This window comes from Humulus lupulus, chromosome X, assembly GCF_963169125.1.
Source record: "Humulus lupulus chromosome X, drHumLupu1.1, whole genome shotgun sequence".
Classification (NCBI taxonomy): domain Eukaryota; kingdom Viridiplantae; phylum Streptophyta; class Magnoliopsida; order Rosales; family Cannabaceae; genus Humulus; species Humulus lupulus.
The window spans coordinates 51,365,202-51,392,852 of record NC_084802.1 but is presented as its reverse complement, the minus strand read 5'-3'; the positions used below and the strand labels follow the sequence as shown (position 1 = coordinate 51,392,852).

Here is a 27,651-nt window from a genome sequence, read left to right as displayed (position 1 = left end):
CAGGCCATTGATGTTTTGCTTTCACTTACTGGCATACCAAGCATTTAGATACATACTCTGCTATATCTTTCTTCATTCCTAGCCACCAATATAACACTTTAAGGTCGTGAGTCATCTTGGTCGACCCTGGGTGAACTGAGTACGGGGTACTATGCGCTTCTTCTATAATCGCCATCTTAATCCCTTGATTATCTGGCACGCATACCCGATCCTTATATCTCAATAATCCTTAACTTGATATTGAGAAATTTGTGGCCTTGCCTTCTCTGACTACATCCATATGTGCTGCTAGTGTGTCGTCATGCCCTTGCCCAATCCAAATATCTTCTAGCAGATTTGACTGGATATAAAAATTAGCCAGCTTACTGACAACTATTTCTATTCTGGCTCTAATCAGCTCCTGCTGTAGTGGCTTTCCCATTCCGGCTAGTGCTGCTAAACTTCCATAACTCTTCCTACTTAGCGCATCGGCAACTATGTTTGCCTTTCCCAGGTGGTATAAGATTTCGCAGTCGTAATCCTTCACTAGCTCTAACCACCTGCGCTGCCTCATGTTGAGCTCCTTCTTAATAAAGAAGTACTTTAAACTTTTGTGGTCCGTATAAATCTTGCACCGTTCTCCGTAAAGATAATGGCACCAGATTTTCAACGCAAAGACCACTGCTGCCAACTCCATATCATGCATTGGATAGCGTTGCTCGTACTCTTTTAGCTGTCGTGAGGCATAGGCTATCACCTAGTCATTATGCATCACCATGCAACCCAACCCTTGATTCGATGCATCGCACTACGAACTTATCGTTGGGTGTCGGTACACAGAGTACTGGTGCTGAGCACAACATGTCCTTAAGCAACTGGAAGCTTTCTTCACATCTATCATTCCAGTTGAACTTTGTTGTTTCCGGGTCAGGTTGGTGAGTGGAGTTGCTATCTTAGAAAAGCCTTCTATGAACCTCCTATAATAACCTGCTAATCCCAGAAAGCTCCTTACTTCGGATGCCTTATTTGGTCTTGGCCAATCCTTCACGGCCTCTACCTTTGATGGGTCTACTGCAACTCCGTCCTTGGATATAATGTGCTCGAGGAACGCCACTTGCGAAAGGCAAAACTCGCATTTCTTCAACTTGGCGTAGAGTTGATGCTCCTTTAGTCGTGACAAAATCAACCTCAAATGTTCCTCGTGCTTGACTTCGTCCTTGGAGTATACTAAGATGTCGTCGATGAATACTACGAAAAATTTATCTAAGTAGTCCTTAAAGACCCTATTCATTAAATCCATAAACACGGCTGGAGTGTTGGTAAGACCAAAAGACATAACTAGGAACTCATAATTTCCATAACGAGTTCTAAAAGACATCTTGGGAATATCCTTTTCCCGTACCTTGAGCGTGTGATTCGCGGACCGTAGATCAATCTAAAAAAAAACAGTTGCCCCTCGGAGTTGATACAAGTCATTAATTCGGGGTAGCAGGTACTTATTCTTATTTGTCACCTTATTCTGCTCGCAATAATCTATACATATCTGCATGCTTCAATCCTTCTTCTTCACAAATAGTACCGGTGCTCCCCATAGCGAATGGTTCATTCTAATGAAACCCAAGTCTAAGAGTTCTTCTAACTACATCTTTAACTCCTTGAGTTCGGTAGGATCCATCCGGTATGGTGCCGTGGAGGTAGGCTCGGTGCCCGGTACTAATTCGATTGTGAAGTCAATTTCCTGCGTCGACGGCAATCCTGGCAAGTCATCAGGAAATACCTATGGAAATTCCCTAACAATATGTACATCTCCGACCTTTTGTGGTGTTCCCTTTACCACATGCGTAATGCTAGCTAAGAATGCTTGACATCCTTTTTCTATCATCCTCTGAGCTTTGAGAGATGAAATAAGTGGCGTATGTAGTCCTAAACTTTTCCCATATAGCATCGTTTCTGACCGTCAGGAGTCTCGAACATCACTTGCTTACGTTTGCTATCGATGGTTACGCCATGCCTTGCTAGCCAGTCCATTCCTAATATCATATCGAAATCTTTAATCTCCAGTTCTATCAGGTCTCCTTCTAGTTCTACGTCCTCAATTTTGATCGGTACGCCTCGTACTATCCGTGATGATAGGACTACTTCACCCGAAGGCAACTATGTCACAAACCTAGTTCTACAAGGTTTATCTAATTTCTCTATCATTCCTAACGAGATATACGAGTATTGCTCCCAAATCAAGCTATACTAGAACATATACTATCGAGGATAGGAATCTGACCTGTAACTGCTTGTTACTAGCATGGGCTCCTCCCTGGGTCAAGGCATAGACTTTGGTCTAGAACCATCGTTTAATCCCTCTTCTCCTCACTAACATTCGTCTGAATCCTTTCTACTTCTATTGTCGTTTCTAGAACATTGGCATAGGTAGTATTTCCCGAGTTTGCTAGCTTAACCCCTAATTCATGTTGGGGTGTTATGCCCTAATTAAAACCCAAATTCTTTGTAATCTCATTTTATTATCAATAAAAGAATAGAAATCATTTTTTGACTTGGTCAATCACTTTGCTCACATGTTTTATTTTCATGATTATTTGTTTAATATAAACTTCTATTAAATCCCGAGCATATAGCTAATCTTATTTATAGTAACGTAATCACAGTGGAATATAAATATGATTATATGTTCAAAATAAGTTAGTCCTAAGATTAGTCAGTGCACCGGATTTACACTGACTTGCCAATCTACGATATGATCTACTTACACATTACAGTGTTATGTTCTTTCCAGAACATTAGCAAAGTAGATAAGATCGGATGTATTTGTTACATCGGACAGGACCGATATTGACAGTTGATAAGATAAGTAAACATACCGTTATTATCTATTCTAGTCATATCATATAGTTGACCATAGGTCAATTCAATCTCAATTCTGAGTGGTTAGTATTCTAACTGATTGTATTATTTGAGTTCTTTGACTTGTTGTTACCAGCTTACCCTACGGACTAGCCCATACTTACATCTTGGGAACTCGATAGTATAATTGAGTGTGAGTGTTAATCATAGATATGAACATCTATAGCTTCTGATGAAGAAGTGAAACGATGGTTTCCTTTTAGTTTGGTTCAAGGTGTTAAATGATAGAGATCTCATTTTAGTAATTAAATTAGTTTACTGAAATATCATTTACAAGGAACTAAGTGTTTTAAGGATAAAATACAATGAGGAGTAAAACGGTATTTTAGTCCTATCTCATTGTAGACCGTCTATAGAGGATTGAGTGACAATTATGGTTGTAACAATGGATAATTAATAGCGTATCTATATTTGTTATAGAGCGTTCTATGAATTCAAGAGTGCAATTCCAAGTCTATAGTGGAGTCACGAGGAATTAATAAGTTAGTAAATTTATTTGTTAGATTTATGATAACTTATTGGAGCTTGATTTCATAGGCCCATGGTCCCCATTGTACCTTGGATAAAATCATCTAGATAGTCTCAATTAATTGATTTAATTATCAATTAGAATTATCAAAGTTGACCAGGTCAATTTTGGATAGTTTCACAGAGTTGTGTAATTTTGAGAAGAAAAGATAAATTATGGAAGATTTATTAATTAAGATAAATTGGTATCTAAATTAATAAATAAATTTAAATCAAGGTTCAAATTATAAATAATTAATTTGATAAAGGATTTAAATAATTATTTAATTAATTAAATCAATAGAAAATAATACAGGCCTTGATTTTAAGTCCAATGGGCTTATAATCAAATGGGAAATTTCACGGGCCTATAGCCCATGATAATTTCGACCTAGGGCTTCAAAATGGCTGTTATTTTATTGATTTTTTAATTAAATTAAATGGCCTAATTGAGTCTATAAAAGGAGTGCTTAGAGAGAAGATTTTAGAGACGACAGATAAGTCACAAGTCAGATTTTCTGATAGTTTTATATTCTCTCTAAACACAAGTCCTTTTCTAAGCCACTTTGTTATTTTCTCTTCTTCTCTCTATATCTATCTCATGTGTTGAGAATTGCCCACACTAGTCTAGGTGGTTCTAAGGATACATTGGAAGATCGTGAAGAAAATAGAAGATCAGTTCAGTTTCTTGATAATACTCTGCGACAGAAAGGATACAAGAGTTAGAGAAACTGAAGGAAGGACTCTTAATTCCGCTGCATATACTGTAAGTATTATACTATTTGTTTCTCTTTGAATTCAATTTTAGAAACATGTTTTAGGCTATCTTGTATTAATTTGTTTAATATTAGATATACATGAAAATAAATAAAGATCCTGTATAAGCTTTTTCCAACAATTCAATCTTTGTTCGAAGTCCTCTAACGAACTTAGCCAAACGGTTGAACTGCCGAGCATACTCTGCCACTGATAAACTTCCTTGCTTTAGGCCAGCGAACTCCTCAACTCTTGAAGCGAGTACAATCAAATTATAGTACTTTTTGTGGAACAGCTCCACAAATCGAGTCCAAGTCATGGTGGCAACATCATGCGTCTGTTGGACTAAGTCCCACCATATCCTGGCATCTTTCTTGAACAAGGACAAAACGAAATATATGCGGTCCGCGTTGCTCAGATTCATATGTACTAGGATCGGCTCTACATTTCTGAGCCATTCTTCTGCCTCGAAGGGGTTTGTTGTCCCTTCAAAGTTTGGAGTGTTTTGCTTACAAAATCGCTCATAGATTGGCTCCATGTGCTGAGCTAGGTATGGTGCATGGTTCGCCATTGGCCATCCCCCATAAGGACCTACTTGATGGGGTACTTGAGCCATTTGCTGAGGCTGTGGTAGCGACAGAGGCGGAGGCTGAGTCTGTTGTCGTTGTTGCTGTAGTAATTCCTCCACTTGTTGTCGTAGTCTTGTAATTTCCGTAGTGTTGTCATCTGACGGCGGCGACGATGGCGGCAACGCTCTTTCACTAGCAGTAGCATTGGTTGCATGCCTCCTTCTGTGAACTGTAGGGGCTTCATAAGTTTCAGAAGCGACGCTTGAGGCATTGGCGTTGTTGCGAGCAGATCTTCTGAGTGACATCTTCACCAAAAGTTCTAACAGTTGAGAACATGTTAGAACTTACCCTAATAGTCTCTAAGGCAAAGCTTAATCTAAGCAAACATAACTCGGACCTATTAATTATGACTTCTTATGAAAAAAAATATGTGGGCCTTCTTTATAATTAGGGTGTGTTTCTAAACTTTAAAAAAATAAGCCATCTTTATTATTTTCTAAGTGTGTTTCTAATTATCCTATATGACTTAATTTTCAAGCTCGAAACTCATCGTTGTTCCAAAGTTAACCATACTGAGGGAGGGCTGGGATCAATAAAATCGTTCCCACTACTATGGCCCCCTAACTCTCAATATAGAAACTTGGTTCATTGATTTGTATCCACCCTCACCGAACTTATTCATTATTTATTTTATTTATTATTTATTATGATTGCAAAAATAAACAAACTCATACATGTCATTCAAAAATAACAATGATATTTATTTGGAAAAATATTTTCACTAAGTACAATCATACATGCAAAATAAAACAATAAACAAATAAATAACAATGCACTAACATAAAAAAAAAATCAGGCTATTAAAATAAACATAAGCATAATAAACATAAACATGATAACTATAACGTAAACACTTACATTGACGGTTAGATTCGGAGCTTGAGCGTGTATATCGAGGAGAACTTCATGCGAATGAAACGTTGCTCTGATACCAACTGTAACAACCCAACTATTCTAGACTTTGGACCATTAATAACTACTATACATAGACACTAATCTTAAGAAAACATATATATGAAATAACCATAACTTTATTAAAACTGTAAAGAGTTAAAATACATAAAATTCATAGTAGGATATGAGATCCCATTGTTTTGAAAATAAAATAAAGCATAACATAAATCTTAAATAAAATGGTTACAATATTAAGTGCGGAAATACATAAAAATCATAATTTAAAAGACTTAAACAACTTCATCCTCGAATCGTTCGCGCAGTCCACCGATTTCATTCTCCCTCAATACACATTCCCAAGCTGCCAAGAATCTTCCCGCCGCCATAACTATTTTCCTGCACATATAAAACATAAAGGAATGAGCCTAATGCCCAGCAAGGAAAATCTACTACAAGCATGAAACATAATCATACACATAAACTATGAACATCTATCATATACTATAACACATATATCATAATTCAAACTCATGTACATGGTAACTATTGGGGTTTGCTAACTAAGCAACTATAAGCCTCAGACTACAATGAGGTTTACTAGTTACGCAACTATAAGCCCCAAAAACATATAACTATTGGGGTTTGCTATATAGAAACTATAAGCCCCAAAACATAAATGTGATAGGGTTTGCGATATAACAACTATAAGCCCCAAACATACATATATCATACACATAAAATCATACTATGGCATAATCATAACATCTTACATAAACATAGCACATATCACATAAGAACTGTCCTATTTTCCTTACCAAAATACTGGGGTGATGAGAACAAGGTCAGGATTTTTGAACACTACTAAAAACCATTAATAGAGAGGTGAATTTTATAACAGAAAAGAGATGAAAAGAATGAACTAAACCATCGAGAAGATACTTACCAACGAGAAACTCAAGTTCAAAGAACTTAGATGCCTTTGAAATTGCTATGACCGAACTACACCTCGAAACTGAAATACACACTATGAACCTTACTTCCCAAGTGTCTAATAAGCTTAGAATCATAAAGCTTATAACCCCAACCCAAGTGTTTATGTACCTGGAAGGCTCTTATCAATGCTTGAAGAATGAATGAAAAGGCTTGGTGCTAGGTCCTATTTATAGAGTTCTAGGAATAAAAATCTTCAGTTTGGCTTTAAATAAAAATAATGAATTTAATTGAAAATATTTTAATATTCTTCAACCAAAGGCTTAGGACTTGGTCAAATTATTCAGAGAGAGGTTTAAGGAGTCAAAGCTTGATTTTTAAAAACAAAAATAATTAAAACAAATAGAATCCTAACTTCTAACTCCCTAAATCTCGTAACTCTGATTTCACTTGCAGTTAAATCAATACAACTGAAGCTTTAGGACTCCGATTTAGACTATGCTTATACTGTTAGAAATCTAATTCAATTATCTACAACTTTCTAGAAATACTATTTTTTGAAATTCATAATATTACTGGGTCAAAAATAGGTCAGAAGTTACAGTACCCTAAAGTTACAAAAAATCTATTTAATTATCTAAATATCAACCTAATCAACAAATAAATAAAATTGTGACAAATGTCATGCTCCTAACAGATTCTGGTGAAGACTAAGTCTTATATTTCCCTTATTTTATCATTAAAATAATAATTCATTAATAACCATGCATATGACAAGTGTCATAATCCTATTGGCTCTATCTAAACCTTAGGAATAACTATGCTCATGACAAGTGTCATATTCTTATTGGCTATATCTAAACCTTAGGTAATAATAATTATCATATTAATAACCAACAATATTAACCAAACCTTATGTTATAATTAATATTCTTAAACTATAGGTTAAACTTATAAAATCCATACCTATTGCTAGGAGTTTCCAACTAATTCTCGGCTTGAACCAAAATCCACAGTAATAAACATACTATAACTACTACTAGCTATTACTATTATTACTACTATATAACTAGCTAAGTTAAGTTCTTGGACTCTACATTGCTTGACTCCATTCAGCATTGTTCTTCCCTGAAAGAGCCTCTCCAACACTGTTGGGTTCTGGTGTGTTAGTTTGCTGCACTGATGCAAGTGCATAAACCACCAAGTTTGCTTCAGCATATCTTGCTGGAGGTTGTATAACTCTTCTCTCTTAATCTCTTGCCAGTTGATACCCAGATAGATCAAGTTGTTGTTCTGTTGCATCTAGCTCAGTTTCAGATTCACTTTGCTCACTCATATCAGCTCTAGCTTGAGTATTTCCTTCAAAGTTTCTCAACTTAACTTCAAACTCAGCTATGTTCCTTTTACTTGTTCCACCTGCATCATTTGAAACACTACCAACTCGGCTTTCAAGTGAGGAAAATCATGCTCATTAAGGATAACTGTTGACGCCGTTTTTCGTCAACAGTGAAAGAAGAGCACGTAAACAATAACTAGTAATGGCCAATAAAAATATGATAATACAAAACACGATTTTTTACGTGGTTCAGCAGTTAAATCTGCCTAGTCCACGAGTCTTTTTTATTAAGCTCAAGATGATCTCTGAAAATTCTTCAAGGATGAATTCTTCAGAGTTTTCTCTCAAGATTCAGAAAATCGGTCCTTTACAATGGTGCATGACCTCTCTATTTATAGAGAAGATTGCAGAATACTATCCCACATATTTTGGGTAGTTACTCTTTTTGTGCAAATAAATCAAATGGCTTTAAATGCCTGTAATCCGATATAAAAGGAAACATCCCCTGAAGACCAGGGGGCGTATAACTAATCAAATAATATCCCATGATTTTAGGGGATTTAAAGTAATAAATGTAGACCACGTCTCTTATGGACAACCCTTGTAGATGTTCAAGATTATTATCATATATCTCCAAGGCCTTATTCTCCCAGGTCTCTCATCAACGTTCGAGCTAATGACATCTCCCGAGGTCACATGGCTTTCGCGCGTTAGGCTCGGAACCCCTAATCCGAGGTCATCCCTGGGGTTAGATGCATCTCGGGAGCTCCCCTTCGAGATCGTGTGGGTTTTGAGGCTACCATATTCGAAGTCGTCTCAGCTTTGCAGGCTTGATGTCTAGTCTTGAAACATACTTCAGACTTTACGAGTTCATTCGCTGCGAATCCAGCTTTCTAGGTCACATTTATCATGGCTCGAAATCTGGGTATAACATCTTTCCCCCTCAAAAGTATTTGTTCGAATCCTAAGAGAAGGAAACTTTTGAACTACTTTCTTCGGGAACCGTACCATCACACACTTGAGAATGGACACGCGTCGGTTGGATATTGCTCATTTATGGTACTTGAGTACCTTGGAAACCTGCCCACGATCATTCGTCTGCCACCTTTTTGGTACCATCATGTCATTGACCCCTGATCGTTGGATTTCATGAGGATTCTGGCCAATGGCCCAGATTAATCCTTTTTATCACTTTTCTCCCTTTATATATTCAAGGTCTTCTCCTTCCTCTTATTTTACACGCATCAGAAACAAAAAATGGAAGGGACGAAACCAGAGGCCATCCCAGAGAACCTCTTTCTCGTGCATGCTCTCTCAGCCGAAAAAACAAAGGACCTCCAGTTTGTTCGAGTCCGTGAGCTCATATTTGCAGCCTCTCCTTCAGTCAGCAATTTCTCTGCAATCGCCATTATTATGTAAGTGTCCAATCTTTGTTTTCCCTTATCCCAGTTTTTGTTCATATTGTTCTTGTGTTTTAAGTTTCCATACAGGGTTTACATCACTGGTTCATACCTAGTTTTGATGTTTGAGCAAGATTTCTGTTTTTTGGGTTTTAAAATTTTAAAAGACGTTTCTTGTACACCAAGATATCGGGTATAAAACCTTGGCTTTGAAAAATGCACGATACCCAAGGTTACCTTTTCTGGTTATCCGCCACTCTCTTTCCCCTAATTTTTGGGATTCTCAAAAAAAATAAAATTGTCTACTCTCCTCCCTTTCTCGTGGAACACACGTTCTGACTCTTTAATAAGGGTCTTAGTATCGAGCTTTTTTTGTTCCTAAACTCCGAGCTCGTCCTATCGAGCTCGTATTCTTGCATGCATGGCCCTCACCATTTTTTCTTTCTCGCTAGATGTCACAGAATCTGGAAAGATGGTGGGGGTCGTTGCTGGCAATCCCTTACTCGCCAAAAACCCCGAGCCTAGAATTGTTGTTTGCTCGGAATCAACGTCGAATTCGTGAGTACGATCTTGCACGCGAGCAGGAGGATATTCGAGCTCATTATCCCCGCCAAATAAACGAGGTCATAGAGAAGAAAAGGAGAACTCTTCGGGAGGCCCTTTATCCAGAGTCCAACTCAGGGCCTAGGCCGATCCCCCTCGACCCCGCATTAAAGGTCACCGTCGCATATAGTCCAGGAGAACTTCAATTTTCATTGATGGGGGAGCCTTCTTCCTCGCAGCCGAGGAAAGAAATTTTCGAGGCCGAGCACTATTGGAGGTTGGTTACCTCGACAAGTCAGATAACTGACATTCTAGCTCTCCATGGCCTCAGGTTGTCAAGTTCTTTGAAGTGTCGAGCTCCGGCCGCTCACGAACAAAGCTGTTATGCCCCCGGGGATCGTGACAATAGGCTGAGATACGTGGCATGGAGCCAGGAACACATGAAGGCGGGGGCGCTATTGCCTTTGAAGTCTTTTTTCAAGGACTTCACGGATTTTGTTGGGTTGGCTCCGTTCCAGCTCAACACCAATTCTTACAGGGTTCTGTCTGCCCTGAGGTCGCTATACCAGGAGCTGGAGTGGGAAGGGCCTTCACCTCAGGAGATTTTATATCTCTTTTGTCTGAAAAGCAACCCCTCCCGAGCTCGGGGAGGAGATGGCTTTTACTATCTTTCGAGCTATCCCAAAGAGAAAAAGGTCTTTGAAGATCTCCCTAATCATCCACCTGATTTCAAAAAAGCCTTCTTCTGGACAGATGGCCTGTCCCGGTCTCGATATTACTCATTCAGGCGGATTCGTAAGTATTCCAGTTTTCTTTATCTCTGTGCTCGGGATTTTAGCTGTAAGACCCGTACTTAGTTGAAATGTGTCTTGCTTTCCAGCCAATTTTTAGCATCCTACTCCTGACGAGGCAATGAAGGGGCATAGAGAGACCCTGCTCCAACTCCCTCATGGTAGGAGGTCTCTCTTGTACCTTTTACATGAAGATAAGCTCTGAGATTGCGGACTTTTGGGAGAGGGTCAGTCCACCTTTGACTGGTCCAATAAAAAGTATGAACATTGGGAGCAGGTTCCTTTGCCCACAGGCGTCCTTCCTTCGAGGAGAGACGTGAGGCCCCCACTTCTAGTTCGCAGAAGGAGTCCGCCATCGGGGAATGAGGCTAATGACGAAGCCTCGAGTTTAGACTCAGATGAAGGTAAAGCCATCCTTACCTCGAGAATGTGGTCCCCCACCTTACTAAAGCATAAACCCGATAGGTTAGTTTCATGCTCGTATGATAGATACCACTTCTACATATGGAGTTGGGTAGACGATTGTGTTCATAGGTTTGATAGTTGGCTCGGGAAGTATGACACCATGTATACTTCAGACGAGGTGTGGAACGGGATAGCTGTCCAATATGGGACCAACGATTATAGGGAACTTTCGAGGTTGACGTCCACCTATAGGGAAGGTACTCCCCCCGCCTCTTCTAAAGATGGGGGAATTTCATGGTCCCCGAGCTCTAGTTCGAGGGAGAGTTCCAGTCAGGTCTTTTCTTTACTTGGTTTTTTCTTTTTTTATTTATTTTCCAAGCTCATTATGATTATGTCTAACTTCGATTGGAACTGTGCAGGTGCCATGGATCCCGATCTCGACGCTGTGCTTTTTAGTGATGAGGGAGCTCGAGCTCAGAAGAGTAGACGCCCGAGAGCCTCGCGGAGGTCTGACCGACCATCCAAGGTCCCTAGACGCCTCGAGAAGACCCCAATGGCTCAGGTTACTGCGAGCACAACCGAGGAACCGATTGCCCAGGTTGATGCATTTGGTTCAACTGCGCCCGTCTCGCTTCCTTCGACCGACACTCAAATAACAGTTGGCTAGCCCCTGAAGATACCTTCCGTCACCAAGGTTCGACTACCGACGGCCCGACCTCATATTGAGGAGTTCAGGCTTGACGGCGCCGCTGGGACCCAAGGGGCTGTGCTTAGCCCGGACGTCCTCTCTCGAGTGGGTCAGAGTTTTTCAGGCTTCGGCACCGACCATTGGGACCTTGTGCACAAGGCCTCGGACTGTAATACTCTTTATGATAAGAGTATCGAACTCACTAGCGCGGTAGCCTTCGCAACTCTCCTTTAACTGTTTGTGTCTCAGCTCGCGATCTAATTCGTTCTTTGTATTTCAGGCCCTTGTCGTTTCAGCACAGCTTAATTATAAGCTGGCCAACGAGGTGCACATGAGTATGTCTCTGGTCCAAGAGTCGAAGGATCTCCAGCTTAAGATGGCTGATGAACTCAAGGACTCGAAGTTCGAACTTGAGAAAGTGAAGGCCCGTCTCGCGGAGCTGGAGAAGACAAAAGCCGAGCTCGAACAGGCGAAGACTCATCTTGCCGAGCTGGAGAAGGCTAACACTAAGCTCGAAGAGGAGAAAGCTGCTACTTTCGACATCATGGAAGGTGAGAAGGCCCGCCTCCTGAACGAGTTCAAAGAGCAGAAGGAGAAGGCGGTCGACCAGGCCATGTACAAAATTTGGGTTGACAACGCCGACCTTGCTACCAGCTTCCTGGGTCCTCTCGAGGCCAAGTATGTAGAGCGGTGGAGTGCCCGTCTTGAGGCGAGTGAAGCCACTCAAGAGGCTGCTCAGAAGGATAGTCATGCTATTCGTCCTGCGGTGTCTAGTGTCGTTGACGCTGGCAAAGCCAAGGGAACTTTTCCTTCTTGATTCTTACCTCGGGGCTGCGTCCCTCTATTTTTGTAACTATTTTTATTTATGCCCGTAGGGCTGATACAATTGTTTTTTTTTATATTGACCTTTATATGCTTTACACTTCTTGGCTCGAAATATTTTGCATATTTTATATGAATGAGCAGTTTATACAAACATAGTTTGGATTTAGACTCGAAACTCGATGCATTCACGCATAGTTTGTTCGAATTATCCGCTTCTGATCTCGTTATTCATCAAGGTTGGATATTACTTTAACCATGAACTCGAAAGTACTTGTATGGTATGTAATGTGAATGGTTTAGTTATATCTTATTGCTTAGTTACTTTTTCTCATCCTCGGTTATCTCCCCGAGGTTATGAGTTCGAAACTATTTTTCTTTAAGATATTCCAGCCTCGATCTCGACTTATTTCTAAGTAGGTTTAAATTCCAACTCGTCGATTAGTTTTAGCTGGTTTGTTCCAGACCTATTAAGTTTTCACATTTGGTTAAATCCAAACGTTATTATCTTTTGATAATTTGGTTGTCCAAACTATCTAAGCTCGCATATCTGGTTACATCCAAATATTTTATGTTTTTTATTTTTTATATCAATGGTATATATACCGATGATGCCCCCTTAATATCCTATGAGTGTGACCATAGGTTATTAAATTAAGAGAGATTTGCAAAAATAAAAAGAGATAACATATTGAACGAAATAGATCTTTATTTGATGGAATTCAAAAGCAAATAAACTAATACATATAGAAAATCATGGTTACAGGCAACACTTTTCCTATACTACTGATAGTAAGGTCTAAGGTGTTCGTCATTCCATGCTCGCGGTACCAGGCTCCCGTCCAATCTCGCAAGCTTGTACACTCCGGGCCGAATGACTGACTCTATCTGGTACGGTCCTTCCCAATTTGGCTCGAGCACTCCAGCTGCCGGATCTCGCGTTGCCAAAAATACGCGTCTCAACACCAGATCTCCCATTCCGAACTTTCGATCTCGAACCCTCTTGTTGAAATACCTGGTAGCTCGCTGCTGGTAGGCAGCGTTTCTTAACTGGGTCTCTTCTCGTTTTTCTTCAATCAAGTCTAAGGTCTCCTGGAGCTGAGTGTGGTTTGAACTTCGATCGTAAATCTGAGTTCGGATCGTTGGGATTTCGACCTCAATGGGCAACATTTCCTCGCAACCGTATGCTAGAGAGAACGGGGTATGTCCCGTTGATGTTCGAGCTGTGGTCCTATATCCCCATAGGACTTGGGGAAATTCTTCGGGCCACCGTCCCTTCGCCTCCTCCAACTTTTTCTTCAGAGAGCTTTTGAGAGTTTTGTTCACAGCCTCGACCTGGCCATTCGCTTGAGGATGAGCTACTGATGAAAAACTCTTTATTATGCCGTTCTTTTCACAAAAGTTGGTGAACAAGTCGCAATCGAACTGGGTTCCGTTGTCAGATACGATCTTCCTTGGCACCCCATATCGGCACACGATGCTTTTTACTACGAAATCAAGGATCTTTTTTGAAGTTATAGTTGCCAATGGTTCAGCCTCCGTCCACTTCGTGAAGTAATCCACGGCGACTACAGCATATTTTACTCCGCCTTTGCCAGTCGGGAGAGAGCCTATGAGGTTAATGCCCCATACCGCGAAAGGCCATGGGGAAGTCAACATGGTCAGCTCAGATGGTGGAGCTCAGGGAATTGCGGCGAATCTCTGGCATTTGTCGCATTTCTTCACGTACTCGAAAGAATCCGTTTTAATAGTTGGCCAGAAATATCCTTGGCGTATGATCTTCTTGGACAGGCTATGCCCCCTCGGTGTGATCTCCGCAGAACCCTTCATGAATTTCTTCAATGATCTTCTTAGCTTCCGGCGGGGTTACGCACCGAAGTAACGGCATGGAACATCCCCTTTGGTATAGCTTTCCGTCCAAAATGGTGTCACGGAGAAGTTGATACATCAACTTTCGAGCCTAGTTCCGGTCTCTTGGAAGGACTCCGTTCTCGAGATATTCAACTATTGGGGTCATCCAGGTAGGTTATGTTTCGATCATACACACATCTTCCTCCTCTGGATCATTAATGATAGGTGCCGATAGGTGTTCTATGGGCACAACGTTCAGTTCTTCATTTTCAGTGGATGTGGCGAGCCGAGCTAAGGCATCTGCATTTGAGTACCGCTCGCGGGGAACCTGTTCGATTGTATAAAATTCGAAACACTCCAATGCAGATATTGCCTTTTCCAAATAAGCTGCCATTCTTGTGCCGCGAGCCTGGTATTCTCCCAAGATTTGTTTTACCACGAGCTGGGAATCATTGTAGCAATGTACAGCCCTAGCCTTGAGCTCCTTTGCTATACGAAGTACCGCAAGTAAAGTTTCGTATTCAGCCTCATTATTCGACGCTCTGAAACCAAATCTTAAGGTAGAATGAAATCTGCTCCCTGCGGGGGTAACCAAAATGACCCCTGCCCCCGCTCCATTTTCATTTGATGAGCCGTCGACGTAAAGTTTCCACAGCTCGTGGGCCGAGGTTATTACCTCGTCGTCGGCCACTATAAAGTCCGCCAACGCCTATGCCTTAATGGTCGTTCTTGGGTGGTAGGTGATCTCGAACTGTCCGAGCTCAACAGCCCATTTAAGAAGTCGACCTAAAGCTTCTTGTTTAGATAAGACTTGCCTAAGTGGTTGATCAGTCAGCACATGGATGGGATGCGCCTAAAAGTAGGGGCAGAGTTTACGACACGAATGAATTAAACTGAGCGCGAGTTTCTCCATCAATGGGTATCTTGACTCTGCCCCTAGTAATCTTTTACTGATGTAGTAAACGGGTCTTTGCATCTTCTCTTCTTCTCGAACGAGCACTGCGCTTATTGCGTGTTCGGTGGTTGAAAGGTATAGGTACATTATTTCTCCCGTTTCAGGTTTTGACAGGACAGGTGGTTCCGCAAGGTGCTTTTTGAGCTTCTGAAAGGCCAGCTCGCATTCCTCCGTCCATTCAAATTTCTTACCTCCTCTCAATGAGTTGAAAAATGGAAGACCACGGTTCGTAGATTTCGAGATGAATCTGCTTAGGGCTGCCATCCTGCCAGTCAAACTTTGGACATCTTTATGCCTTCGAGGTGAGGGCATGTCAATCAGGGCCTTGATCTTGTCGGGGTTAGCATCCGATTCCATGAGAGTTCACAATAAAGCCCAGAAATTTTCCTGAAGATACCCCAAAAGTGCACTTATGAGGATTTAGCTTCATGTTATACTTTCGGAGCACGCCGAAGCACTCTTCAAGGTCATCAACATGGTTCTTGTTGAGTTGAGACTTGACAAGCATGTCATCAACATAAACCTCCATGTTGTTCCCTATTTGCTGAAAACATCATGTTCACGAGCCGCTGGTATGTGGCCCCAGCATTCTTGAGCCCGAATGGCATGACATTATAGCAGTATAGCCCCTTATCCGTGATGAAGCTCATATGTTCTTGGTCAGGGGCATGCATGGGAATCTGGTTATATCCAGAATAGGCATCCATGAAGGAAATCAGGCCATGCCCCGCCGTGGCATCCACGAGCTGGTCAATCCTCGGCAACGGAAAACAGTCTTTCGAGCAAGCTTTGTTGAGATCTGAGTAGTCGATTCAGGTTCGCCACGTCCCATTGGGCTTTGGGACCAACACTGGATTGGCCACCCAGTCGGGGTAAAAGGCATCCCTAATGAATCGGTTTTCCTTTAACCTATCAACCTCCTCCTTTAGTGCTTTCTTTCTATCTTCGTCCAGCTGTCTTCGCTTTTGTTGCTTCGGGGGGAAGCTCTTGTCTATATTCAGTGCGTGGCTTGCTATATTCGGACTTATTCCCACCATGTCCGAGTGCGACCACGCGAAGACATCCTGGTTTTTCTTCAAAAAGCAAATTACTTGCTATTTTGTCTCATCTTGGAGGTGTTTTTTGACCTTCACCTTTTTCGAGGGATCGGTTTCCTCGAGCTGAATTTCATCGAGCTCCTCTAAAGGTTCGAGGTCAACTTTCTCCTCAAACCTTGGATCAATCTCTTCGTCAATCTTTAAGACAGTTCCGTCTTTGTTTTGAATGATGGCGAGTGCTTGTGCGCTCGTCTATTTCTTTCCTCTCAAGGAGATGTTGTAGCATTCCCTCCCTGCTAATTGATCTCCCTTCAATGTTCCGACTCTGCTAGGGGTTGGGAACTTAAGGGCCAGATGCCTTACTGATGAAACTGCCCCCAGCCCGACCAGGGCGGGTCTCCCGAGCAGCACATTGTAGGCTGGTGGTAAGTCTACTACCACGAACTCCATCATCTTGGTTGCCGAGACTGGGTAGTCTCCCAAGGTCACGGGGAGCTCGATGGATCCCATGCAGGCGATCCCTTCTCCTGAAAAGCCATATAAAGTAGTTGCACACGCTTTTAGGTCGCGAAGGGAGAGTCCCATCTTTTCGAGGGTTGCTTTATAGAGAATGTTGACTGAGCTCCCATTGTCTATGAGAACTCGGTGGACCCTTTTATTGGCCAGCTGGAGAGTGATGACCAGAGGATCATGGTGAGGATACTGGACATGGGACGCGTCATCCTCGGTGAAGGTTATTGGTTGTGTTTTAATCCTCTGGCTTTTTGGAGCCCTAGGTTCGGGTTCATAAGGAGACCCATCCCCAGTCTTTAGCTCGTTAACGTATCTCTTTTGGGCATTCCTGCCTACTCCTACGGGATGAGGCCCTCCCGAGATGGTTATTACATCCTCTCCATCTATCGGCGGGGGCCTATCCTCTTCCCGAGCTCGGGAATTATTGTTTTGTGCCATTGGAGGCGCGGCTACTCTCTGGCTTGCGGTCGCCTGACTAGTACTCTGGTTTTTGACATATTGCCGAAAGTAACCTCTTGAGATCAATCCTTCGATCTCGTCCTTCAGTTGTCGACATTCATCGGTTGTATGCCTGGTGTCTCTGTGAAATCGGCAATACTTACTGGAGTCCCTCTTGGATTTTTGATTTCTCATCGGGTCCGGACGCCTAAAGAGGACCTGGTTTTCATTAGCCAGGTATATGTTCTCCCGAGACTCATTGAGCTCGGTGTATACTCTATACACGGAGAAATATCTCTCCCCTTTCTTTTTCTTTCCTCCCTCGGTTTCGGGGTTACTCCCTTCGTTCTTTTTCCTCTTGGAGGGGTTTTCCGCGACAGGCTTTGGAGCTGCTGGGTCCGCCGAGGTTGAGGCAGAGTTGACGTTTATCGTTGTAGTTTCGGGCTGGAAAGTCACATTAAGTGTCGACCTCGCTTCCTCTACATTGACAAACCTCTGCGCTCGTCTGTTAAACTCGGTTATGGACCTCACTGGTTTTCTTTGCATGTCATCCCAAAGGGCACTCCCCGGCATTATGCCAGCTTGGACAGCCATTAGGTGCCCACTGTCATCCACGTTCCGAGCTCGGGCGACTTCTAGATTAAACCTTGTTAAGTAACTTTTTAGTGTTTCGCCCAACTGTTGTCGAACGTTAGTTAAGGTTGATGCCTCTGGTCTAACCCCCATCATTGCTCTGAACTGCTTCTTAAAGTCTTTAGACTACTGCTCCCAAGAAGTTATTGAGTGTCTCTTATATTTTTCGAACTAGCTTTTGGCAGGTCCTGTCAATGATGCTGGAAACAACATGCATCTGAGCTCGTAACCCACGTTACTGGCTCTCATTATGGTGTTGAACGTGCTCAGATGACTATACGGGTCGGTCTTTCCTTCGAACGTTGGGACGTGAGGGATCCGAAACCCTTGAGGAAATGGAGTATTGGAAATATGGGGAGCAAACGGTTCGAGCTCCTCGTCAGAGTCTTCATATCGATCATTCTCTTGCTCATTTTTCAAAAGCCTAAAAGCCTTTTCAAGCTGGTCGATTCTTTCTTGGACTGGGTCCGCAAGAGGCACTGTCTGGAATCAGTTGTCATCGATCATAATCCCAGGCTCGCGTCTCCACAAGGGATCTCTACGCCTATTCAAGCGATCCCTCAGGTCCGGATTTATTGGGTCACCATTTCCCCGAATTTGATTTAGGTGCTCTCGCAGGTCGGGACGATTTCTGCGTTTTCCAGTATTCTTACGACCTCGGTCATGCTTGCTGACCGACCTGGTATCTCCAGATTCATCACTGGTAAAACTCGTCGCCTGGTTATTTCGTGATGGATTCTTTCCATGTCGCCTCGTCTTCGCCGTGCGAGACCGAGATGTTTGACTTTTTTCAGATGGGGCGCCTCTCTGCTCCTGGAAAGCCTCCCTGTTTCCTTGTCTTCCTCCCGCACGCCTTTCGCCCTGGTCTCGAACGAATTGAGCATTCCTGCGGGGGGCGAAGGATATCTTATAGGTGATGGAGGAAACCGTATAGGCGACGGTGGCTACCATCCATGTCGCGGCCTAGACGGTCCAGAATTTGCTCGAGATGGGTCGGTCGCATTTGGTGCGCTCCCAGGTATCTGAGTCCGAGCCTCTGCAGGGGTTCGATTGTTCTCAGTTCCTATAGGTACTTCCGCAGGCGGGTTAGCCGGGGCCCGAGCCCGAGTACTCCTCTGAGGCCTAGGTGGAGCGGATGACTCTGCTGGTGCCGGAGGTTGAGCCGGCCTCCTTGTGGCAGCATCTTTTCATGGACGCCCACGGGGTCTACGGGGAGGAACGTGTACGTCCCTTGGAGGAGGGACTTGGTTTTTGCGCAGAGGCGGGGGCTGAGCCACCTGCGCCTCTGCGGCTATCCTTTCCAACTCCTCATTCCGTTTGTTGGCCTCTGCCAACTGCTGCTTCAATTGTTGGTTTTCAAGTTCCACAATGGGAACATACCGCTCAGGATTGTAATACATATCCTCATCCCTTGGTGGAGCAGGTGGTCCCTGGGAATCGGAAGATCCACTTCTTTCTTCAACATCCGGTTTTTCCATTGGTTGTTTCCCAGGACGTCTTGGATAATTCTCTTCAGGTGTGTTCTGATTATTAGTGGCCATGACTTTTTCAGGAATGAATGCTTAAGGCTCTCAATGAAAGCACCAAACTGTTGACGCCATTTTTCGTCAACAGTGAAAGAAGAGCACGCAAACAATAACTAGTAATGGCCAATAAAAATATGATAATACAAAACACGATTTTTTACGTGGTTCAGCAGTTAAATCTGCCTAGTCCACAAGTCTGTTTTATTAAGCTCAAGATGATCTCTGAAAATTCTTCAAGGATGAATTCTTCAGAGTTTTCTCTCAAGATTCAGAAAATCGGTCCTTTACAATGGTGCATGACCTCTATATTTATAGAGAAGATTGCAGAATACTATCCCAAATATTTTGGGTAGTTACTCTTTTTGTGCAAATAAATCAAATGGCTTTAAATGCCTGTAATCCGATATAAAAGGAAACGTCCCCGGAAGACCAGGGGGCGTATAACTAATCAAATAATATCCCATGATTTTAGGGGATTTACAGTAATAAATGTAGACCACGTCTCTTATGGACAACCCTTGTAGATGTTCAAGATTATTATCATATATCTCCAAGGCCTTATTCTCCCAGGTCTCTCATCAACGTTCGAGCTAATGACATCTCCCGAGGTCACATGGCTTTTGAGATCGCTCGCGCGTCAGGCTTGGAACCCCTAATCTGAGGTCATCCCTGGGGGTAGATGCATCTCGGGAGCTCAGCACAACAGATGTGGAATTCCAATTTACTGTTTCTTTTGAAATATGAGCTCAACACCTGATTTAGATGATTTTTCTGCAATATTATTGGCTAGTCTGTAGAACTCTTTAGTAAAAGCCATCGAAAACATGTGCCACTCTCAACCTTAATGCTAGGGATGATATGTTTTGAGAAGAACAAAACACACAAGAAACTAACCAAAAACAAAAGTCTACTTCCACATAAGGGTAGAAGGTTAGATTTTCACTAAGAAAAATCACCAAAAGATTCACAAATGTAAGTATTTGAAAACTTCTTTCAAAACTCTCAAATACATGTCTTTCTCTCACGTCTTGTTAGTTCGATTTTCTAAAGCATCTTTATTAATATGGTTTTTGTCAGTTTTAAACACACTTTTATTCTTATTTTGCTAACTACTTTAAACTACATTGGTTATGAGCTCTCTCTGTAAGGTAATAGATGATGCCCTCTAAGTGTTTGTGAAAATGATGCAAAGAAAAATGTCAGTATTTGATCAATATTTTTGTAATGTGGCTATTTTGATAATCATTATTGCTTCCTTTGTTTCATTATTTTTTCAGAATAGAGATGAGCTTGTTCAGTGTTTGTTAGATTGATTCTCTTGTTTACATTTTAAATTAATTTTTTTAATTTTCAGTTTATTTTAGAGTATTGTATGAGACAGTAATTTTGTTATTTCTTTCATTATGAAAATGAGTTATAATCCATATATTTCCTCAAGCATATGTATTGAATTGGCTAGTATAAAGAGATCGCCTTTTAAAACCAGGTAGTCACAAAATATTGTATATACATAGTACTATGTATGGTATTGCCTAAATATATAATATTTTAGTTAAATTCAATACCAAACATATTATATATATATATATATATAATATGCTATAAAACACAATGTATTATAATACAATACCATAAACATACCCTTAACTTGAGAAAATGTAGAAAAGAATGATCAATAGAGGTGGAAGAGGGTTGAGAGACATTGTTTTAATTTTAATTTTAACTTATTGTATCATTTAATTTTAATTTTGTATTAATCTTTTAGGTATTGATTATATTCTTTAGGTTGGATCGAATTGGCAAGGAGCATTGCAAAGTTAATTAACTTGATTATTAATTGCAAGAGGTACGGAAATATGTTCTCTTAACTATTTTATTAATATCATACAAATGTTAGAGGAGTTTGAATATCTTAAATATTCATTCGTAGAGAAGTAGGTTCTGAGATTAAAATTGTGTGCTACAGTGATAACGGAAGGTTGAAAACTTGTGTTTCTTAGAGAAGTAGGTTCTGGAATTTGTTTGTGTGTTGCAGTGATATAAGGAAGAAAACTTATTGTGTGTTGCAGTGATATAAGGAAGAAAATTTATTGTGTGTTGTGTGAATTTTTTTACTTGGTATCATAATAAACTTTTAGTTAAAATTTAAAAAAAACCTCCATGTTTCACTTAAAAAGTGAACAAAAAAATCTAAGAATATTATGATGCTTTGTTCTTTGTATTTGATTTGAAAGCTTGTTTGTGGAGCCCAAAAATTATATCTTGACCTTCCATTTGATTCTCTCTATATGTGTCTTGGTCTGAAATGAAACAACAACAATATTAAAGCGCTATTAATATTAAAGGACATAAATATTATATTCATACATGATTTATACTACTAAAGCAAGCCAACAATATCTGAGGACAAAATATCCTAGCAAAATACAAGGGAAATCTTGCATGTGTATGTATTCCCATTAAGGCTTGTGTTCAAACAGATTCACATAGTTCTATCTTGATCTATAAGTCAAACAAAAGAAAAGTGTTCAACTGTTAAGACTTGCAACACAACAACATAATTCAAAAAGTTGTGTTGCATACAGAACAAATTACAAGCAAAAGTTTGCAACGAGGATTTTTATCACCACCATATATTTCACAAACTTTTTCCTAAAAAAGAGAGAAATAAATCATATTAATTATATAAGAAATGATTACTGAAGATTATAAAAACTGATATATGTACTCATAATGCAAATTAAGTCATAAAAAAGGAAATAAATTAGAATCGAGCCAAGGACAATTTTCTTGCTTGCTTCTTACAGAGTCCCTAAGTATAATCAATACATCTCATTGTATTCAACCAGTACAAGATTTCCAATAAAAGCACCAATTAAGGCTCAGACCAAGCTTGATCATAACTATAAATTTATTACTAGCTACAGCTTGTTTCAGGGCAAACAATAAAAACTTGCACTTTAACTGTCATATAATGCATTAAATACCAACATGCAACATAGAAATAAATAGTTGATATTATATATGGATAGATAACACACCTTATCTTTGTCATTTTGCCAGAGTTTTGCCAGTGTTTTCCCTTTTTCTTGTAGACTGAATGATCATCAGAAGCTTCAATGGTTCCCAAAATCTGAAATTTTATTCCATAACTAGTTATTTAATACATATTAGAGATTTATATATATATTAATACTTCAAGTATTTAATACCTAAGAATATAGTCTGTTATAGTCTTATTGAACTAACTGATATCCTAAGAATAATAAGGAGAGTAACTTGAAATAACTGGTACCATAAAGGTATCAATGAATTAGAGTTATAAGAAAAGAGAAAGAAACATATCTCTAACCTTATCCATTGAGAAAGTTGATATTTTAGAATATTAATTTCCTCTTCAGCATTCTTCCTTAGAAGAGTTTCTTTCTGAAGCATTTTTTTGAGTTCAACAACTTCCTCTAGAGCAGACAAATTCTGTGAAATAAACTTCCGAAGACACATTACAATATAATTTAAAATGTTAGTTGAATTGGACAGTGAATGAAGAGACCAGAGATGACATGAAAATCAGAAGCCTAAGTGATAATTTAAGATAAGTCACACATCTATTTCTAAATAGATCTGCTACAGTTATCTATTATTCCATATATTAAGTTTAAGACATTATAATAAAGCAACATATTCATCATTGTATAAGCCAATTTTTTAATGACTGAGATATTGAGATGATCAAAAGAAATAGTGAATACTTTATATTTAATAAATTCCCACCATTTATTTTAGTGTTTGTTTCTGTTCTAGTTGAATTAGACATGTATAATTATTACATCCTTGGAGACATCAGTGCAGCCAAACACGCTTTATGGTGGATCAGAGTACAGAATAAGCAAAATGTGTTGTTTGATTTGATGCTTTATTTTTCCAACTTTTGTGATGATAATAGAGGTATCATTCAGAAAAAATTATATAGGAAGTTCTTTTTCTCATCAGATATTATTACCTCTTTGTTAGATGTCACATCAGTGCCATTATCTATCGCTTCATTTGCGATTTTGTCACTGCCATGGTTTCATTGATTCATCATCAATTGCTCTTCAAGCTTCTTTATGGATTCCATGTAATCTTTTTGATTGTTTAATCTTTCCTTCTACAAATACAAAAAAAAATGAGGATTACAACAATTAAAACAACTATATGCACTTATCAGATCAAAAGTTCATGTATTAAAAAAAACAAGGAGACTTGAGCTACTTTTCTTGCTTATAAAAAATAATAAAATGAAAAGTTGTTAAGACCAATTAGCTTTTAAGAAAATTTAACACATGAAGGAACACACTTGAAGAGACAAATAAACATGCCAAATTTTTTAAAGGAACATGATGCTTCTGGATAATATTAACAGAAATATTTACCTCCAAGGCTTCTGCGTAATTCCTTTTAGTCTCATAAATCTAATTTTGTGCCTCTATGATTATTCTCTCAATTTCATCCTTAAATTCTTTCTGCTACCTTTCCTGTTCCATAATAAGTTTATCTAATTGTATATCTAGCCTTCTATATAAATAGTTGTAATCAAATTCCTCCTTAAGTTGGTATAAACTGTGGAGAAAAAACTGCCTCAGTTTAAAGCATATGCCGCATTGTTGCTAAACGTAAGTTGTTCCTATGAATAAAGGCCAATCAACAAAGCAAACAATAAAAAAAGACTCATTTTGTAATAAGAAATTCAAACACTCATACCTTACTTATCAATACGCTCTGAACCAGCTAGATCGACTATAACTAACTTGCCCTTCCAAACTAAAGGAGCCTTTAGAATTTTACTTATGTGGGAGATGTTACCATTTTCATTCAAAAGAGTTGAATCTCTTCCTTTCACATGCCTCTTCACATTTACCTGTAGCAGTTTATGCGATTGTTAATTCTCCACCTTAAATAATTTAAAACTTTTAAAATTCGAAACCATTGAAGTACCAAGAATTACACATTAAGTATTACCATCAAAATAGCTTGACTACGAGAAGATTCTGTGTTCAATTTTGTATTTGCAGCAAAACGGTGAGCCTCTCCAAGTCTTAATAGTTCCACAAAACTCATATGGTCCCAATTTTCAATTATTGTAGCCCCTGGTAGAGAAACATCTCCAGTTTTGGGGTCTTCCACTATGGAAATGTTATCATTTGCAGGATCAAGAAGGTCCTGTATAGTTTCCATATAAAGCTGCAAGCATAGATGGAAAGAAAAAAAACTAGGATCATTTGGAAAATATTACAAATTAATCAAAGCACAAAACAAGTTTGATTGTTTATGAAATCAAATATCTGACAAGGAATATACATAAGATTATGATTATGTATAAAAAAAATAAAAGAATTTTTCTGAAAATATAACAACCTGCAAATATGAAACTGACACAGAATCAGTCTCTAGAGAAATATCTGCTAAAATGTCCTCCATTGCGCACACCATTATACCACGAGCAGCTGTGCCTTCTTGTCTTCCAAGAGAATATGTTTTACTTGTACCAGTCTGCCTATATGCCATGACTATCCCATTATAACCATCTAGGACACTCTGGGAAAAGAGAATTACAAAGTTCCATGTTACTTAATGAAATATCTACAAAAATATGGTTTGTATTATAAAAGTGCTATGCATAAGTACCACACTAATCATGAAAGAAAATTTGATGTAGATGCACCTGCACAATAGGTTTTTCCATAACTTCATAAACACAAATTTGTGATTCAAACTCAATTAGCTCGAATGTATTAGAGTCTAATTTCAACCTTTTAGGATGATAACAAAAGAAAAAGAATCTAATTTAGTTACCATAAGCATAAAAAAATAATGTATGGTTTGACGGCTATCACGCTTTTCCATGCCTCGAAAAATCACCCCCCCCCCCCATCATTACCGTAGTAACCGTGCTTCAACCAATATAAATAACTCCTCAAATTCACTTTTTACTTTTCATTTCTCCTCAAGAACATTGAAGAACAGAGCATAAAGAACCTGGAAAATTCAGACGATTTTGGCAATCCACGGAGTTTCTATCCAGCCACTCGACTCAACGTCTCATAAATTTTCACCAATTTTTATCCAAGTGAGTTTCTTGAACTTCTTCGTCGTTGAGATGCCATGCAATATTTAGTTTTCTGGGTTGTTTTGGATTTGAAGTTCCTGAATGTTCTTGGAAAAAAAAACGATTTGGGGCAGTCGGGCATGTAGGTATGAACATGATAGGATAAGGAGAAAAACACTGCATGAGGCCGAGGAATCAGTTTGGGAGTTAGGATCATAGATTTAGGGCGTAAAATCAAAGTAAAAAATTGATTTTTAAGTACTTAGAAAAAACTAGGTTTTTCCCGCCCTTTCTCAGTGTCGAAAAGTTTTTCCTGAAAACCTTTTCACTATTGCTTTTTAATCTGTTTTCCAAACTGTTCGCATACGATTTAGTGTTTATGTTAGAATGCTACTGGTTGTATAAAATCTTAACTTTTATACACGAGCAACGTTATTCCAACTTTTCCACTTTCTTGGTCTATTGGCCATAGATTCTCATCTCCCCTTCTCTATTCGCAGATTTTCATCCACGACCTGTGGGGAGGTGAGAGGCCGATCGACGACGACTTGCTCGCACAGCTACTCGAAGATCAAGATCAGTCGTCACTGCTAATCTTGGAAATTCCCTTTTCTTATAACCCTTCAAATAGACTTTCGATCAGCCCAGCCAACATGGGTCGCGTAAAATCCATCGCACAAAAAAGAAAGAAAACAGCCAAGCCTTCTGATAATCAGCCTACTCCTTGGGCAGAAACTCCTTCAACTAGCCCTCAACCTGAAAACACTTCCCAACCAGGAATCCAAACAAAAGCGTGACTTCAAGACGTCCTTTGACCAAAAGTTGAATGGTACGTAGTGCCTTCTAGTGTTATTATTGCTAGGATGGTAGGGAATTCTCTGAAGAAGTATGGACTTCCTGGGATAACCCTGATCAAGTGTTCGATCGACCAGTGGGAAAACCTACCTAGGGGCACCTACAGCGCCTGGTCGAGGTATCACATTGAGGCAGAGGCAACTTTGCCTCTTCATCCATTTTTCCAAGGGGTGGCCAACTATTTCAAGGTCGCTTCCTTTCAAGTCACCCCAAATGGATATAGAGTGCTCTCTACTCTCTATATTCTGTACAGCCACAAGAAGTGGCCCATTCCTATGCCACACGAGATCAATTATTTGTTCGATCTCAAGTCCAACCCCAATCACAACAACACGGGGTTCTTCCACCTCTACCACCAAGAATCTGCTCACACATTCCTGAGTGATATTACCCACAAGTCCAACGTGGGAAAGTACTTCCAGGAGTAATTTTTAACACCAGACCTAGTCGCCCACAATCTGGCATTCACTAAAGGAGGTAAATTATTTATTCATTGGTCGTTCAATTTCCTTTAGCTTTTTTGCACATTCCTTAGAACCTTGATGTCATTCAGGTCCATAGGATCGACCAGCTCCCACCCCTGATATGGAGATATGAGTAGCATCCTTGGCCAGCATCACAAATATTGAAAAAAGTGTCAAAGAGTTGGTCACAGAGACCAATCTAAGGCTAGTTGGCCTTTTGGCACCTCACCAGAATGTGAGGGAGTCAACTGCGGGAAGTGCTACTAGGGGAGAAATTTCCGAGCAACATCAAGTTGTGTCACAACCTCCGAGGAGAGCAACGGGAGTGACCATCAGGGAACCGTCCAGCACCCCGCGAGCAGCTGCTACTCCTGCTCAAAAAGGAAAAGGAAAGCAGAAGGTCTCTGAGTATCCCGAGCCTATTCTTGAGTCTTCGAATGAGAACGGTACTAACTTCTCACTCATAGACAGTTTGCCCATTCCCTATCATTTATTTGACGAGGATGACAACTTTAAATACACACCGAATTTAAATTCAGACTTCTTCAAGGCAGAGAGTGATTGTAGCAGTAGTACAATAAGTAATGTAGCGACCAGTAGTTGTAGCTCGGATATTTTACTTGTAATTTATTTGATCTTATTTCCTTTATTTAGTAGGTATCTCCATCTATATTGCCTGACTGTTTGCTTCTATATTG

General features: G+C 40.0%; 1 protein-coding gene across 1 annotated transcript; it reads right to left on the bottom strand.

Annotated features, from left to right (window-relative positions):
* Positions 1–7,704: 7,704 nt before the first annotated feature.
* Positions 7,705–27,038, bottom strand: LOC133805807 (kinesin-like protein KIN-UA). Its single transcript, XM_062243959.1, has 11 exons — positions 27,028–27,038; positions 25,251–25,338; positions 24,944–25,123; positions 24,548–24,769; positions 24,295–24,446; positions 23,550–23,607; positions 22,902–23,023; positions 22,799–22,805; positions 22,591–22,682; positions 7,873–8,056; positions 7,705–7,785 (listed from the first exon to the last, which is right to left on the bottom strand). Exons 1-11 carry the CDS (start codon positions 27,036–27,038, stop codon positions 7,705–7,707), a joined length of 1,197 nt encoding a protein of 398 aa, XP_062099943.1.
* Between the last annotated feature and the right edge of the window lie 613 nt (positions 27,039–27,651).